Raw genomic sequence first — 17,495 nt, forward strand, 5'->3', positions numbered from 1 at the left:
TGGCAGTGGAATGGACAGCAGAAAGCATATTTCAGAGGCCTCAAGCTGACCCCTCCTTCCTGTGGGGCTCAGTCAGCCCCTGCAGCCCCCTCTCCCTGCTCTGGGGGAAAAGCTGAGCCACCTCACTACTGGCAGGGGTGCGGGCTCAAGGGTGGGAGCCCATGCCCAAGTGGAACAAGCTTCAGCCTTCACCAAGGCTTCTGGAGAAGAACTCCTGCTATTCTCACAAAAAAAGAAGCCCAGAAAGTCATCTTTTCACCAGGGTCATGTTTATTAGCACATACCTCTGCTGAGCGCTGTCAGGACTTGTGGTCCACAATGGGCCTAGTACCTAGTCTTAGGGGCCAACTAGAGTCAGGTATGGAACACAGGAATTAGCTAGATGGCCTCTGGGAGATTCAGTTCAAACCCCCCATTTAGCAGATGAGGAAATGGGCCAAATGCTCTTCTCTCTACATCTTGCTTCTGGCTTCCTAAAAAGCATCCCCTAAAGCACCAAGACAAGGGCTTAGCACCAGGGCCAGCCCTTAGGGCTTATCCAATGGGCTTGTGGAAAGTGCCCAAACTCAACCCCAAAGAGCAACTTTGCAGGTTAGCAATCAGATATCAAAATGTACACAACTGCCCCCTCTGCACCCCGCCACTGTCCTCCAAGATGGAATCAGGCTGGACAGGCCCACCCTGTAAGCCTGGGTGGGAGGCACAGATGGTTCCTTAGTGGTTCAGCTGAAGGTCTCGGTCTATTCTTTGGCCAGACAGGTTAGTGGGAATCCTCATCTCCCTTCTGCCTGGGAAGGGCTATAGTACGCACAGCCTGGGGGGCTACATCAGGATCCTCCTCTTTAGCTCATTATGAATCCTTTGTTAAGACAGCTTGGAGAACGGAAATGTCAGTATTGCGTTATCACAGCACGGGGTAAGAGAGAAGGGCCAGGGCCAGGGCCAGGTGGGCAGGGGCCCGACCCTGCTCCCTGCTCCTCAGCACTCCAGGTGCGTCCGCATCCAAAGGACGGCATTCATGAAGCTGTCAGATTCCACTTCCACCTCAGAGAGGGAGTGGTTGCTCCTGGGATACAGCAAGAACCTGGAAGACACAGGATATCTCACAGATGCAGCCTTCCTCCCTGGCAGAGAGCTGCCCCCAAGGGGTGCCCAACCACTTAATTCAGAACTCCTGGGCTCCTGGGACCCACCAGTCAGTTCCCAGAGAGGAGACAATCTACACTCACCGCACAGGTACCTTCCTGGCTACGAGAGCCCTGTAGTACTCCATACCCTGTTTGTAAGGGACGCGTTTGTCTTCTTGGCCAAGCATGAGGAGAAGGGGCGTCTTAACCTGGGGAGGAAAGGTGGAACAGTGCTTTTGCCTGTGGCCCGGCTGCTAGCCTGGTGAAGGTGGGGGGCAGAAGGAGGTACCGCACCTGAGAAGCATACTTGATTGGTGATTTGTTCAGCATCTCTGCCCAGGTGGTGGGGTCAGGGAGGCAATCAGAAGTGTAGAGAAAGCCTGCTTCTACCATGCACCTGTGGAGAGGCCAGACTGAGCAACGCCCTCTCAGCTTCTTTCTTCGGACTTCTTACACACAGACCAGAGGGAGAGGATGGAGCGATGCTGGTTGGTCTTTTCCCTCGACTAGCTTCATGAGGGGGGATCAAGAAAAATCCCCCCCTGGCCAGGGTCCAGAGGGACACTGTCCCTCTGATCACAGGGTCCTTCACTCAGGAGGCCAGGACCATCTGGAACCTTCTAGCAGATGCTACTGGAATGGGTCTGGGGCCTAGAGGCTTCTCTCTCAGTCATATTAACCCCGGCCTGTCAGATGCGGAGTAAGAAGGCAATCCTTCTCTAGCCTTTGGGGGTGAAGCTGATACTGCCACAGGAGGGGGGCATGGGGTCAGGGTTGGCTCTCTCCCAGCCCCCTGGAGTGCAAGGCACACTCACCAGTCAGGAATGTCAGTAGAGCAGAACATAGATGCCACATTGATGACAGGATTCCTAACTACACAGGCCCTGTAGGAGTCTGGATACTGGCCAATCAAGTGGCAAGACAGGAAGCCCCCGTGGGATCCTCCCATGAGAGCCACTCGATTCCTATCAAACTCCTCCTCCTGGAGCACCTGTTCCACGGCAAACTGCAATAGCAGAGAAGGAAGAGCTGTGGCAGATCTTCTCTGGGCTTTCTGCCTCTCCACAAGGAAGGCTGCGACCCACAGGGAAAGGATTGAGGCCCAGCCATTTCTGCTAGGCCCTGGCTAGCACGTGACCAAAGGACATGAGCTGCCATTCCCTTTAAACAGGAAGAGGGAGAGCACATCCCTGTGGCAGAGATGGACTGTTAGTCAACAGGGCAATGGCTGTCCAAGGGAACCTGGATGAGGGAGCAGAAGGCTGAGAGGCCTGGCAGACCACAGGCCTCAGACACTGTTAGTCAAGGGGGCAAGGAATAATGGCAGGGAGACTCTATGGTGTGGGCCCCATAGAACAGAGCTCAAAAAGGGAGCTTTAGCCCTGGTCACAGCACAAAGAGGCGGTCTCCAGCCAAGGCTTGGGGCAGACCATAAGCTCCAAGCTGGGCTTATCTCGGGGCTAAGGAGCCAGCTTTTCATTCCCTCCAGGGGTAACTGTACTTCCTATACCTGCTCATCCCATACCTGAACATCCTTCACGTCTTGGTCTCCCACATTCCCAGGGAGGGAGTAGATGCTATCCTGTCCAAAGCCTGTGGAACCTCGATAGTTCACTGCAAACAGAGGGAGAGACTAAGAGGTGATCAGGGCAATACCCTTGTCTAGGTAGCATAGAAGGGGTCTGTACATCTTGGGGGTATTACGTTTTTCCTCAAGTTCCTTGTGCTGCTTATTCAAATAAGTATTAGCACTTTTCCTAAGTGTTAGCACTCTTTTAGAATTTAACAATTGGACAACGTAGTATAAAAAGTGTAGTATAAGAAAAGTTCTGGGTTGGGAAGCAGAGGACCCGGCTCCATTTCTGCAGGGAGCCAGTCCCGTTCCAGTAGAAGATGCTGCACGATCCCCTTGCCCCATCTGGGCAAGGATGCTGCCCCCAGGCCCTCACTCACCTAGCAGGACAGCAAAGCCCATCTTACAGAGAACAGCAGGAAACAGCATCCAGCTTGCCACAAAAGATGAATGGGGTCCCCCTAGGAGACAGGGTGAAGTTAGGCAAGAGGAGCTCCAGAAGGGAGGGGTGTGAGGCAGGGAGAGTAGGAGGCCTACCGTGAGGCATGACCACCAGGGGAACCTGGGACTTCTCAGCTTTTCTGGGGGGCTGCAGGAGGATTGCTTCAAAGTCAAGGCCAGCTACAAGGGAAAAAACCAGGACAGTCAGCTAGAGAAAGCTCAACATTTCGAAGAATGTTCTTAGAGATCATGAGTTTGCCAAGCCAGAGCCGGGCTTCCATGGAAGGGAACACCACAGATTCTTGGAGGAGGACTCAGAGAAAAGGGCCCAACAACTTGCCAAAAGGGCTACACCACCCTCCTCCCACTGGGGAGAAGCCCAGGGAGCAGAGACCCAGGAAGGCACTCAGACAAAGGCTGCCAACAGGCACTCTGGAGGCTGGGCCTGCTCTCCCAGAGCGATGGGGAAGGAGGCAGTGATCTCAGGGCAAACCTCAGGGACTGTGGGGGAGAGCCCTTGCCCCCCACCACAGCGCGAGACCTGACTTTGGGCCGATGGTTCTCTGGAACTTGGGCTGATGGACGTGAGGCTCCCAAGGGCCAGGCCCCCCCTCCCCAGCCCATGTGCAGAGCTCCGATGGGGTGGGAGCCAGGAGCCACCCTCCTGCCTGTGCCCAGAGGTCTGCCCACCATGGGGGTGCCATGAACTTTCATCTTGCTGCTTTCACTGTCTTCTGCGGGGGACCCTGTCATGCTACATGCCTCACCTAGCTGGCCTGCAGTTTCCTGAATACGTGGGTCCTGACCCTTGGGCCCGTGAGATACTTTGTCATCATATTAAGCTTTGATTGTTAGAATTGAGCAGCCCTCATGAAACCTTGGGCAGAGAAGAAAACTGTGTTACTCCTCACTCTGGGAATCAGTTTTCCCGCTTGTAAAATAAGGGGCTTGGTCTAAATGGTGTTCTACAATTCCTTCTAGCTGGGACGGTCTATGTTCTGAGTCTGAAGCAGTCCTGGCGTCGGCTCACGGCAAATGAGCTTGTAAAGTTATGACCGACTGAAATATCAGCACCATTACAACAATGGCGTACAAAAGCTGCTAAGTTATGAGGCAAAATCTGAAGAGTCACTAATGTCGCACTGCACTGGAACAGCAAACTCAGAGTTCCCGGGGATTTTTGCCTGTGGCGTACAAGGGAAACACAGCCGGATCCACCAAAGAAGCCCCTCAGGGACAGGAACAGAGAGTATGTGGAAGGGCCGGTCACTTCATAGAATTTGGAGGAGTCCGCTTCTGCCCATCCAGGGGATCCTGCCCCTGCAGGGACTAGCGTGTCCCAATTCCCTTCCCTGGACGACTCCCGCTCACTCACGGTACTTTGGGTTCTCTTGCTCAGGAGGTGGTTTCAGGACACGGATGGCCCAAGTGATTTCTGGGATGGATTCTGCATCTTCCAGGGTTACCCAGTGGATCTCTTGCTCCTTCCCTGAAGGAGGCAGGAAGCCCACTTTCTACCAAGGAGAGAAAACCTGTTACAGAAGAATCTGTTTCTTCAGTTGAAGTACTAAAATTTACCATTGGATCAGATTTCTCAAGTTTGAAATGAAAAGGTGGGAGCTAGGCAGCGAGCATGTGACAGATATTTCATAACAAGGTCAAAGGACCTTATTGAGACATGCCTTCCTCTTTAATTAAGCCTTAGTTTGAGCCTCAAGGTCGAATTATGGAGTGTAACTAAAAGCTTAAAACATATCCTCTGAATAGAGAAGACTGGCGAGACTTACATGAACTGATGCTGAGTGAAATGAGCAGAACCAGGAGATCATTATATACCTCAACAACGATACTGTTTGAGGATGTATTCTGATGGAAGTGGATCTCTTCGATAAAGAGAGCCTTAATTGATCGAGGATGGACAGAAGCAGCTACACCCAGAGAAAGAACACTGGGAAATGAATATAAACTGCTTGCATTTTTGTTTTTCTTCCAGGGTTATTTATACCTTCTGAATTCGATTCTCCCTGTGCAACAAGAGAACTGTTCGGTTCTGCACACATATGTTGTATCTAGGATATACTGTAACCCATTCAACATGTATAGGACTGCTTGCCATCTGGGGGAAGGGGTGGAGGGAGGGAGGGGAAAAATCGGAACAGAAGGGAATGCAAGGGATAATGCTGTAAAAAATTACCCTGGCACGCGTTCTATCAATAAAAAGTTATTTAAAAAAAAAATATCCTCGAGGACAGGTCTGGCCCAGAAATCTCTATGTGCCCAGTCCAGCCTCTCTGCTAACCAGTCCTACATTGTCAGACTCAAGACGTCTGGAAGGACACATCTGACCTCCTCCTGATCTAAGCCTCTGGCTTTTGCTCTGAAAGAAAGGTGAGCATGCCGTCATTTTCTGTGAGTCCCCCTGTTATGGTGGGAATATCACCACTGTCTTTAATTCTGGCCTCAGGGGCGGGGGACCACAGGGAGCCTCTTCTACTGAGAAAAACTGTCTCTTTTTAGTCTGAAAGAGGAATTATATGGCTCTCTCCATGTAAGAGACCCATCACACACAGACCTGGATGGGTTTTATAAAAATCTACTAGGTTTATCCTAGCATATCTTGAAACTTTGGAGAAATCAAAAAGAAGTAGAAATTGAAGGAAGAGCAAAAACTGGTCTAAATGTCCAGATCCAATCCTTCCCCAGTAGAATTGTGATTCTGTTTTTTTCCCCATTTCAAAGGCATCTGAAGTACTTACCAAGCTTGGTGGTTGGTTAGGAGTGGAGAACTGAACTAGCATGAGATCTTGGTCAATCGTGAGCAACTTCCAGCTTCCCAAAGGTAACCCTAGAATGCATCAAAAGGGGGCTGAGGGACCCTTAGACACAAATGCCTCACCACTGCCCTAGCCCCAGAACAAAGATGGGTCCAGTTACTAAATAGACCTTTCAAATGTGCTGAGTTCAAGGCAGACTTGCACTTTCCCTACCCTCAATACCGTGCCAGTATCTCTCAGGCACAGAGTCTGTATTAAATATTTAGTACTTAATTATTTTTGACAGATACTGTTGGCTGTTTTCCCATGTTTGCTGGTTTTTCCAAAAAGACTATGAATGTATTAAGAAAGAGACCAGATCTCACATTTGTATTCAACAATTCAGTTGGCTAGCACAGGGCTGAGGATACACAGGTGTTCAATGAATGAGAACTATTTTTGGACATGGTCATTTGGGAAATTTGTTTTGCTTGACTATACCACTTACTTTTTTTTCTTCTTCTTTTTTTTTTTTTCAATGGTAGGTGGGTAGGAGGGAAAGTAAAGAAATTTTTGTAAATTGAAAAATAAAAATATTAAAGAAAGATGAGGTTGGAGGGCTAATTTGGAACATATGAAAGCCCAGCACCTGTTGGAGCAGCTCATACCCCTTGCCCAATAGTAAATCAGAATGTGCTGCCCAGGGGATCATAGTGACTTTGAACTTTCAAGTTTTTGGAGAGCACTGAACTAACTCATTCACTTTCCATGCCCTACCAGTTGTCAGGGAGGTCATACTGCCTGTTTGGATATTCACTGCAAACAGATCCTGTAGGAAAAAAAGGGGACAAAGAATAGTTCCAGGTTAGAGCATGAACTCAGTACCAAGTGAGTATTTTTTACAATGATGTTTTGTATTTCTCTAGTTCCTAGTGGTCTAAAAGGAAACAATCTTCATGGTTCACAATATCTTTCATTGTCCTCAAGTGGGCAGTTGTCTCTATGTGCCTGATGCTGAATATAATGAAAAGAACTCTGGGGCTGGACTCTGGAGGCCTGCCTTTACATGTCAGCTCTGGCACCTCCTATCTGTGTGACTTTGGGCAGGCTGTTTCACTTCTCTGGGTCTCTGAATATCCACATGCTAATGCAAGTGCTAATAGCACTAATTCACAGGTGGGGACATTTGTGCCATGGGTTGCACAAGGTCTGTGATATCATTTGGTCTGGCCCTACCAAGCCAACCACAGACAATGATGAGCTGAACGTTAGGTACAACAACTTCCCGCTGCTTGAGTTTTTAAGTTGATAATTTTGTATGGCTCGTGAATGATGTTATAAACATCCAATGTCCCTTGGCAGAAACAAGGTTCCCCATCCCTGCCCTAGATCCTCTGCCTCCCTATGGTTGTCTTGGTCTCTGATTGGCAAAAAAAAAAGAACACAAATTCTCCTTCTGAATCCTATATCATCACCATCATTCTCTAGAGGCAGAAAAACTTAGAGAGAATGAGATACCGATGGGAAGTGCTGGCAGCTTTTTAGAAAAGAAAGCCTGAGGGAGGAGGGAGGCTAACTACTGTCTAACTGGTTCCACTTTCCTTCTCCCTCACTCAGAAGTCAGCTACGTGGGACATACTAGGGAGACATCTTCCTAAGCCCTAACAATAAGAAAGGGAGACTAGACAAGAATCTCCTTCTCCTTTCTCATTCCCTCTAAAAATTCAACTCCTTCTGAGATAAATCATAATTTAAAAGTATTAAATGAGAATGGTTCAGTTGTCACTTAAAACCTGGGCAAGGATTAGTTAAGTCAATATATAACTAGTTTCAAGGGCCCCAGCAAAGACAAGAGATGCCATTTCCAAGTACAGCATGCTGCCCAATACTAAATGTATTCTTATAGCAAGATTCTTCTCACCTGTCGGCTCCGCAGGCCAGAATCAAAGACGACTCTCTGACTATCAGCTGACCAGCATCCCAAAGGCAACAGGCTACAGAAGATTCCACAAAAGGAACCTAAGGAAAAAAATCAGATCTGTAATAATATCTTAGAAAACACATGACTTTCAACAGCTTTTTCACTACCCAAGGAATAAAAGTTTAGACCTCTGAGAAGGAAACTTAGGACTCAAGAGATGGAGGAACACTTGGAGACTCGTGTCTGCTTCAGTGCTCAGAAAGGAATGAGAAGACAAGAGGATAAGAAAGTGAATTCTATTTCCACTTATGTACCTTTGGAATCAAGTCTGGCTTAGGAGGTGAATGTAGAAAACAGCTGGTCCTGCAGGATTAAAAACTAACCAAGGAGAGAAAGAGAAATACTATTTGGGGCTGGAATTAATCCCTGGGTAAGAGAAGGGCCCATTCAGGAAAAAAAAAAGCAATCTTCACAGAATTTCTTAGAAATCTGGCTGAAGACTATCAGGATCCTAAGGTGGATAAGAGTTTTAAGGTGAGAAAAAAAAATGGAAGTAGAGTATCTTCACTGCATAGAACAAAAAAGGAATATGGGCAGCTTTGGAGTTTGTTTAGGGAAAGAAACCTCCTGTTGGCCTGAATTCTGATGTTTTTCCCCTTTAAAATTTTGGGACTTCCATTTTCTCATCTTAAAAATTGGCACAAAGACATACTTAGTTTCTAGAGTAATTAAGAACAATTCTATTAAACTAACTGCATAGAAGTCTGGGCATGAAATAGAGCCTAAAAACAGGTATAAGTTTATGGGGCATCCTGTAACAAAACCTAAATCATAATTTTTGCCAATTTTTCTATATTTGGAGTTTCCATACTTCTTAACAGAGTAACTGAGGACATCTCTTTCCTAATCAGTAAAATGAGGTTATTAATACTTCTACAGAAACATCTGGTGAGCCTTAAAAGCACTGGATGAGTGTTGTTGTTGTTATTGTTATTGATTCTCTTTGAACAGCTAGATCTTTGCTATTCAGCTAAGTTACAAAAGTGGAGCCCAAATACCACTTAATCCTCCTGAAGCTTAAGTTGCACAGTAACACTAAAAACTTTCTTAAAATGATTTAGAATATATTCCTAAACAAGGGTTGATTATCATATGAGTAAAATCATATTTAACGTACATACAACATGTGTGTACGTAAGAGAGGCAGTTAGTTGTTGTGGTGGATAGAGAGCACTTGACTTTGAATGAAGAAGAGCTGGTTTCATATTCATATTTGGCTTCTGATACATATTAGTTGTCTCACCCTGGCAGATCTCCTAACCATGCTTGCCTCAGTTTCTTCACATGTAAACTGGGGATAATAACAGCATCTAATTTACGAGATTATTGAAAGGATCAAATGAAATGATGCTTATGAAATACTTAGCCCAGTGCTTGGCGCTTGTTGCATCCTCACCTATGAAATCATAGGGTCAGTCTCTATCCCTCCGCATCTAGTGTACACGTGTTTATGTCTAACATCAGTGGCTTTATCTGCATACAAAATGAACCTAAGGTGTTGACCTAAGGCACACCCAGAATCACCCAGGTAATTCTGAGATCATGCCATGAAAGCTGAATGTGAGCCCTGACCAGATAGGATCTCTGGGCAGAGGAAGCAAGTGGCTGATCAGGATTACAAGGTATTATAGTATTGTAAGAGGAAAAGGGTACCAATCTAGAAAAAGGGACTCCTTTTCTGCAGATGAGGGGCTTTAGGTTTCTAGAAAAGCCTCATAATACAAGATGCAAAGTAACTCTCAAGGGTAAAAAGGAGGACTTAGCAACCCAGTGAGCCTCTTGGGGCAGGTCTTCAAAGGTTTCAAGGCCCCAACCCCTGCAAAGCTTCATTCTAATGTATATTTTCTATCCCCAGAGGCAGGACTATTTCTAGTCACAACAGCAGCTAGGGCTGCTCAGGCTTAGCTGGATTAGGCCTGACCAACCCTACTGCTACCTCTAAGTAATGAAATTGTTACTTGGTTACATTTTTCTAGGAAAGGACAATTCAACATAGGATGAACTGATAAAGGCCATAACAGGGTTTTCTTTTCAACTGAGAATATAATTTGTGGTCTTTGAATCTAGATCTAAACTACACTCCAAAGCCAGATCTTGCATTTTTTCAAACAGGAGACGATAGGAAGGCTGCTTAGGCAGCGGCTAATTCATGCCTTCCACACAGTGCTGTTGTGAAAGGAGTCCATTCTCTGCATATTCCTTGCCACTGATGAGTAGCAGCTTGTTGAGTTCCCTTGCAGTGAGGAGAAAACAGCAGCAGGAGCCTGCATTTCTGCAGAGCTTTAGTGTTTGCCAATCACTTTCTTCACACTAACCCAGCAAGGTAAGTACAGATACCAATCTCTCCCTTTGGTGCCTCTGCCTCTGAAAACTTGTCAAATTCATGCAGAAATCTAAGGAAAGCAGGTAAGTCTAGCATACAGTCAGAGTTGACAAGCACAAATAGGCCCTTACCCAATGACTGGTTAGTGATCCTCCCTACAAGGAACTCCCCTGAAGTAGCTACAGCAGCTGCCAGAATATTGAGGTAAAAACTTTACCAACCTCTCTCCTGAGGGAGATGGAGGGAAATGGAAGAAAGTCTTACTATTGTCTCTCGAGGCCTGTAAAATGACATTTCTAAGGTACAACATCCCAAACAGAAGAAGTTTCCTTAAAAAGCTAGTCAACTCAGATGAACGGAAGCCAGTCACCCTCCTTAACAAGAAGGAGACTTGGGCATCCAGAGCCCATGTTGCCCTACAAGCTCTGCCTCAGTGGGACCCACGGCCCCTCAAGCTAGGGGCTGCCATGCCAGTGACATTCATTCCAGCCAAGCCAATTCTGTGTGGATCTCTCAAAACTGACTCCAATCCCCTTTTCCAATCTGATGTCACATCCGTCTTCTTCAGCATCCTCTGATCCAGCTAAATTGTGTGACTACTGTTCCACATATTGAAAATGCCATTTCCTGACTGCACTTTCCCTTGGTGGTACTTCTAGAAAGCAGAGTCTATTGGTAACTCCTTTCTGTCAGCCAGTATCACCCTTCATGAAGACTTTCCTGAACCCCTAAAACTGTTAGTGATCTGTTATCTTGTTTTATATTTGTCCAGGAGAGTATAAGCTTGCTGGGCAAGAGCCATTTATTTTGTCTTTGTAGCCTCAGAAACCTAGTGCTGAAGGGAACTGTATAAAGCATGGAGCTCTACCCCAAAACTCAGCTCCTGAAAGGCAGCATGTTGTAATGGAAATGATATTGGGTTTAAAATCTAGAGATCTGAGGTATGCATGCTGGCTGTGCTCCTTACTACTTGTGTGATTTCAGGCAAATCCTTTTCTGTCCCTGCAACTACTTCCTTAAGTAAGGGGAAGGACTAGATGGACCTGTCCAGTGACAAAGTCTTAAAGTCACCATTTTGTGTTGCAGTACGAAGTTAGACAATGACTGTGCTTCTGCTAGGAAGAGCTGTAATAATACAACTGTTGGGGCCTCGTTTCTTCTCACCTAAGCGATCATGAGAGAGGAGTGGGGAAGCTTTAATACTGTACAAATCCTCACAAAAGATAGGTCTATGTAAGCAAATGGTTGACAGAGATTTGCCAAAGAGTGACACTGAAATTATAACCATAAGCTAGGACAAGGGGCTCTGAGCGAGGGGAGTTGCTGGGATTAAGTATCAATTTAAGGAAAAGAAGAAAAACTAATTAAGTTGTGCTACCAGGAGCACAGAGAAGGGTGTAGCTCTGCCACAAAGGCATTAACAGAATTCTGGTATGAAACTGGATGACAGCAAATAATGAAAAGGGAAAGTTTAGGGATGGAAATAGATATGATCAAATACTCTGAGATCTTAAAACAGCCTGTTCCCAAAACTACAGCAGAGAGATGGCCACAAGTCACAGTCCTCAAACTAGTAATTATAGGTTAATAGAGTCTCACCTTCCAATTGTCGGGGCACAACATCCACCACGATTGAGGTGACTTTTGTGTACCAGTCATACTGAAAGAAAGTGTGAAAATGGTCACATCTTAGCAGATGGAGTTTCATATATCCATCTAAATGGGCTTCCAGGCCAGTTCCACCTGGGTCTCAGCATCCAGCTCATTAGAGACTAGAGCCCATCTCTTAACCTGGCTCAGAAAAGCCTTGGAAGTTAGTGTTAGAGATAAGGAGGAATGCTGACTGTCTCTAATAGCATCTGCCTGCCTACAATCTAGAAAGATCTTTTCTACTGTACCCAGATAAGATGTTAACATAGGCTTACAGATGCTTCTTAGGGTATAGTCCCTCATTATGAGTAGTTATGTCTAACCACCCAAATAAAAAGACAACTCAAAACTGCCAAGTATGATTTAGTGAGAGCTCTTCAAACTAACAGGCAAGAAGAATCTTTGCCCTAAACTGATTTTCCTTCATTACTTAGGGGTGTTATCTCCAGTTCAAAGAGAAGATGCACGGATATGTTCCAGGATATGCTAAGTCAATCCCTTCACTTTTATTAAAGCACCTACTATGACCTAGGCAATGTGCTAGACACTGCAGATAAAAATACAACAAATGAAACAATTCTTACTCACAAGTTTATCTTCTAGAAGGAAAAACAAGGACATATATTAATATAGCTAGAATGATACTAAATGTCGGTAGCTATTACTGTTCATGCTCAGTATATGGATTTTGCAGAACTCAATGAACCACTACTGCCTCTAGCTGAGCAACAAGAAGTGATCATTCACCAATACAGATACCATGATATAAGACATATTCTAGATGACCTCTAGAGAGGTGAGACTCAAAGGCAGTAGCTGACTCCCTCATCTCAACAGTCGGTGGCAGGCTTATTCCAGACTCACCAAGCACAACTGGCTGCACTGCTGATGGGGACTGAGGTTTGTGTACCGCAAATAGATGATACGGCATTGGTCTGGACTCAGTCTTGGGGAACACACAGCCATGGAGTCATCAGAAAGGAGCTCTGAGACAGGAAAGAAAATATGAGAAAGGGCACATCCCATATACTGGAAAAAAGGCACAACACTGGACTGCAACAAGATTTAAAAGGTGGGCATGGCTGGATAATTATGATATGTTTTGTTTTTGAATTGTTGCTACTGAAATTAGTGGTGTTTTGCATGTAGGATTTAGTCTTTGAACTATGTTACTCATAAAAGTCACATTTTTTGATAATTTTGTGTAAGAGCTCTAATAGTAAATATTCTTATTTCTCATTCTGCTTAGGGGTCCAAATTGAAAAAAGAAAAAAAAAAAGATTTAAGTTGGTAGAAAAATACAGGACACAATAAGTAGGGCACTTACCACATTTGCCACCGGTGAGGTCTACATAGAACAGAGCCGACCTGGAACCACCAGAGAGATCCTAAATTCCTCAGCTTGGAGCCTTCCTATCCCCATTACTCCTTCACCCCCTTAACAATACATTGGAGGGGAGCTGATAGGCAACCACCAGAGTACAGAAAGACCCAGGCCCCCAGCTTCCAGTTCAGAGCAAGTAGCCAAGCCAAGTATAGGGATCTCAAGGAGAAGTTAGACCAGCCTTGCCCAATCAATCTGTTCCCATTCTTCTCACCTGCGGTTGGTACAAAAACGCATTCCTAGTCGGAAAGGCTCATGCCACCAGCCCACAAACACCACACCAGTGTCACCAGGAGACCAGAATGCCTATGTGACACATAAAACCAAACTCAGAGCAACAGGTCAACTGGCATGAGCCAGGGGAAGTATGACCAGAACTACAGGGTCCCCAAGGAGCCAGGGTTCACTGAGGTTTGTCACACACACACACACACACACACACACACACACACACACACAAAATTTCACAATTCATCAACACTTAGGAGTCCAAGTATGAAGGTAGTCCCTGCTATGCTTTTAGTGCTGAATGGGTCCTGTTTCCAAACCCTCAGATGATCATCCTCAAAAGGATTGTTTCTTTATCTTTGTATAGAGAACACTGTACTGACCTGTCCTGGGGAAACATTCTCTGGGACTCCCTCTAGCACTGAGATGTTTCCACTTTCAATATCCAAAATACACAGGACTGGGATGCTTTTGGAAACCAAATTTTCTCCCCAGTCTTCATGAAATATATACTGATCTCCCTAAAAACAAAGAACACACACACACAAGAAAAAAAAAAAAAAAACAAGAAAAAATAAACACCAACAACCCCCCTCCTCCACACACAAACACTCTTAAAACGCAGATACCACCAAAAACATTCTCAAACTAGTTTTGATCAGTTATTCAATAACCTTAACCTCACTGAGGTTTTCCAAGGATCCTTTCTTAACTATTGTCTTAAATGTATCACACTGAATGCTGGTTATGTTGCAGCAAAGATGAGTTAGAAATGCCTCCCTCTAAGCCAAGAAATGCAGTGACAAAGTATCAGTTCTGCACCTTGACTGCTTGGTCCTGTTTCTTTGGCTTGGCTGTCTCTTCATCGCTGACCTCTACGGCTTTGGTCTGGAAGAAAGATTCTGTCTTGGGACGTTTCTTTTCAGCCACATAGAGAATATGGCTTTCTGAGTGTGACCAGGAAAGGCACCCAAAGCAATCTAAGAGAAAGGAGAACAAAAGTACCTGGATCTTGCCTGGCTCTGGATTTTACAGTCATTTCCCATCCCTCTCTTATGGGTGGCTGCCTTCAACCCCTTCTCCAGGCTCTAGATAAGGCTGACTTTCAACTTATAATAATAAAGTGGTCCATTAGTGTGAGTGATTATTAGTATTATCACTCTTATGGAATCTCACCATCCTCATACACAATCCCATGCTTCTCCAGCGCTGTTAGGTTGATGCTCTTCAGCTTACAATTCTTTTCCCAAACCTAATGTGAAGACAGAATGAAAGTCCCAACCAGATCCCTTCATCTACTACATCAACCAGTCCCCTTTCTTCTCCAAAAATAGGAACATATTATTATTAATTATTATTATTGGCCTTAGTCATTTTCTATGACAAGGTAAGCTCCCCAGGACTATTTTTTCCACCCGCTTTCCGATATATGCCTTATCTACAAGATGCTCTCTCACTCTGGTCCTCAAGAAGAACTATCCACCCAGTTAAAGATAAAGCCTAATCTTGCTACCCGGACCTAGAGGCACAACACCCAGTGGCAATTAACCAAATTCCAGAGCAAGTGCCAAGGTCACTGAGAGACTTGCCTCCAGGAACTGTTTCTCTTCCCCAGCCTTTGAACTCCCAGTTTTTCGAAGCACAGCCTTCAATGCCCCAGAGGGGGAATCTCTGCTCAGCAGCCTGTGGAAACACCATGACCAGCTGACTCCTGAGCCTGCCCAAAGCTAAGTCTGTCAGTTGGGGAGTTGCCAGGCCAGAATAGAATTCTTATCAAAAGGTAATTTTTCCTGAATTTTGATGAACCAAGCATATTTGCTGCAAGAATTTCTTTTTCTTTTTATAAGTGGGATGAGTGAAGGGTTAAGTGAGGGAGAGAAATTAGATTTTTATTCATTAAAAAAATAAAATCTGATTTTTAAAAAAAGTAGCTTATTATAGGGCTGGGACCTCTCACAGAAAACATGATATGAAACATAAACTCAAGACAAATATCTAAATCCAACCTAACCTTCAGTTCAAATCCCAACTACTTTAACTACTCTAATCCAACGATATCTTCCTTCTCTGAACTGCCAGTACATTTATAATCTATATACCATTTAACTGATTAGTGAAAGGATAAGTGAATCATGAAGTTTTGGATGCTAATGAAAAAAGCAACGATATTATTGATCCTGGGGTTCAGGATGTGTGGGAAGGCAAGTAGATTGATCAAGAAGTTGAGGTCTAGAGCTTTCAATGAGGGCAAAAACCAGTTCAGTCAGTATGAAAGAGTAGGTAAGAACAGACAAAACAGTTTTAAAATGGCACTTTTGAATGAATTTCAAGATTCTTGGAGAGGATGAGGAGGAGCATAGTTCAGAACAATTAAAAGCTAACGCTAAACAGTCTAGCAATAGTTTTTCTCTAATTCTTTTACCTTTAAAAATTCTGCCTGTCAAAATAAACTGTCAACTCTGGGAGGGTATACTTACCTCTCACAGAAGGGCCCTGCAAATAGTTGGGCCTTTAGTAAATACTTTGTAAATAAAATTGTAAGATGCATCAGGTCATAGGGAACTACTAGGAGAAAATATGAAAGCAGAAGCAGCTCCCTTATCCAGGTGGCTACTGGGACACATCCCAGGGATATAGGCCAGAAATGACCCTTGGGAGAAGGAGAATTAGGAACTTCTGAACAAGTATCCCTGCAGAGGGAGGTACTGGGGCTCCCCTAACACTTACTCCCCCTTGGTTTCAATGCTGTTGCCCGCAGGTCCAGAAAACACCACAGAGCCACCATCGTGGAACACAAGATACTGGCGGCAGAACCGGATGCTCTCCATCCGGTCCAGGTCTCGCTGAGTCCATTCTGTAAGGGCAAGCCCAGAATCTGCAGCCCCGGCCCGGCAAGGTTCTTCATTCAGACTTCCCAGCCCAGCCCCATTCCTCCCCCTTCCCCCATGGCTGTAAAGGACTTCAGGCCCTCAGAGACGGAGACTAATAAGAGGATTACAAACGAAGAGAATTTAGAGTTTCCTCTAGTACAACCCTCATCACTTGACAAGAGATGCAAGGGAGAGCACTTGCTGGGAGCTGTCCAGAAATGCTCTTCACTAGAAGCCAGGTGTCCTCCCCCGGGGTTATCCCGCACATCCCCGGGGGCCTCCGGGTGCTCTCCAGGGCCATCTCCCTAAACCCAGTCCCCTGGGCACCCGCTCCTGCCTCAGTCTTCTTTGTGAAGTTACCCCCAACCAGAATCCCCACTCCCCCGAAGCCTTCCTCTTCTCGGCCGTCCCGCCCCCCAGTTCCTCTTAGCCCCGCTCTGCATCCCGGCTTCCAGGCCCCCATCATGCCCCCTTTTGAGCACGCACACAAGTGCACTTCCTCATCCTGGGCAGCCCCAAGCCTAAAGCCGGCGCTGTGAGCCTGGCCAGGCCCCCGGCCCGCTGCGCCGGTGAGCCCCTTCCTTCCCGCGGTCCCTCCCCGTCGGGCCCCACGCCGCGGCACCTGAATGCACCGTGCGGTACTTGCCACCGTACTGGGTGGTGACCTCGGGGCCCAGGCCGGCGGTGACCAGCGCGGGGTGGCGGCTCAGCGCTCGGTACAGCGCCGTGGCCTCGTCCAGCTCGCTCATCTGCACCTGCGCGGGGGGAACACACGGGTCAGGCCGCGGCTGCCGAGCCGGGGAGAGCCGAGCCGGAGCCGGAGCCGGGGCAGGAGCCAGGGCTGACGCGCGCCGAGCTCGTACCTGTCGCTCCATGGAAGCGGCTCCCGGGAGTCAAGGGGCGGGGATTCTTTTCTGTCCGGAAGGACCCAATCAGCTGCGGGGCGGGGCCCAGGTCGCATTTCCGCAGTGCCTGAGGGCAAAGCGCTCCGAATGGATACGCCCTCTCCATGGTGCGCCCCAATAGGAGAGGAGAGGCGGGGCCGGAGTGGGTGCGGCTCAGGAAAGGCGGGATTGAAGTGCTTTCTCACCAATCTCCGCTGCTGCTCGAATGCTGAGTCCCCATCCCACTCAAAGACACGCCTTCTCTACTCAGGCACTCTCTT

The 17,495-nt window shown here is 46.5% G+C and overlaps 1 protein-coding gene across 2 annotated transcripts; it reads right to left on the reverse strand.

Moving 5' to 3' along the window:
- Window positions 1-247: 247 nt before the first annotated feature.
- Window positions 248-17,289, reverse strand: APEH (acylaminoacyl-peptide hydrolase). Of its 2 annotated transcripts, XM_051986548.1 has the most exons (22): window positions 17,194-17,289; window positions 16,953-17,085; window positions 16,188-16,314; window positions 15,050-15,143; window positions 14,637-14,712; window positions 14,283-14,440; window positions 13,844-13,981; window positions 13,447-13,538; window positions 13,176-13,216; window positions 12,713-12,834; window positions 11,798-11,858; window positions 7,816-7,913; window positions 6,672-6,723; window positions 5,898-5,986; window positions 4,517-4,655; window positions 3,238-3,321; window positions 3,081-3,161; window positions 2,653-2,741; window positions 1,943-2,133; window positions 1,422-1,524; window positions 1,230-1,336; window positions 248-1,084 (listed from the first exon to the last, which is right to left on the reverse strand). In XM_051986548.1, exons 1-22 carry the CDS (start codon window positions 17,203-17,205, stop codon window positions 979-981), a joined length of 2,193 nt encoding a protein of 730 aa, XP_051842508.1. In that variant the 5' UTR covers window positions 17,206-17,289; the 3' UTR covers window positions 248-978. The 2 variants fall into 2 exon arrangements, with proteins under 2 accessions (XP_051842508.1, XP_051842499.1); XM_051986539.1 differs by having other exon boundaries at window positions 16,953-17,220.
- Between the last annotated feature and the right edge of the window lie 206 nt (window positions 17,290-17,495).

Source organism: Antechinus flavipes, chromosome 1, assembly GCF_016432865.1.
Source record: "Antechinus flavipes isolate AdamAnt ecotype Samford, QLD, Australia chromosome 1, AdamAnt_v2, whole genome shotgun sequence".
Lineage (NCBI taxonomy): Eukaryota > Metazoa > Chordata > Mammalia > Dasyuromorphia > Dasyuridae > Antechinus > Antechinus flavipes.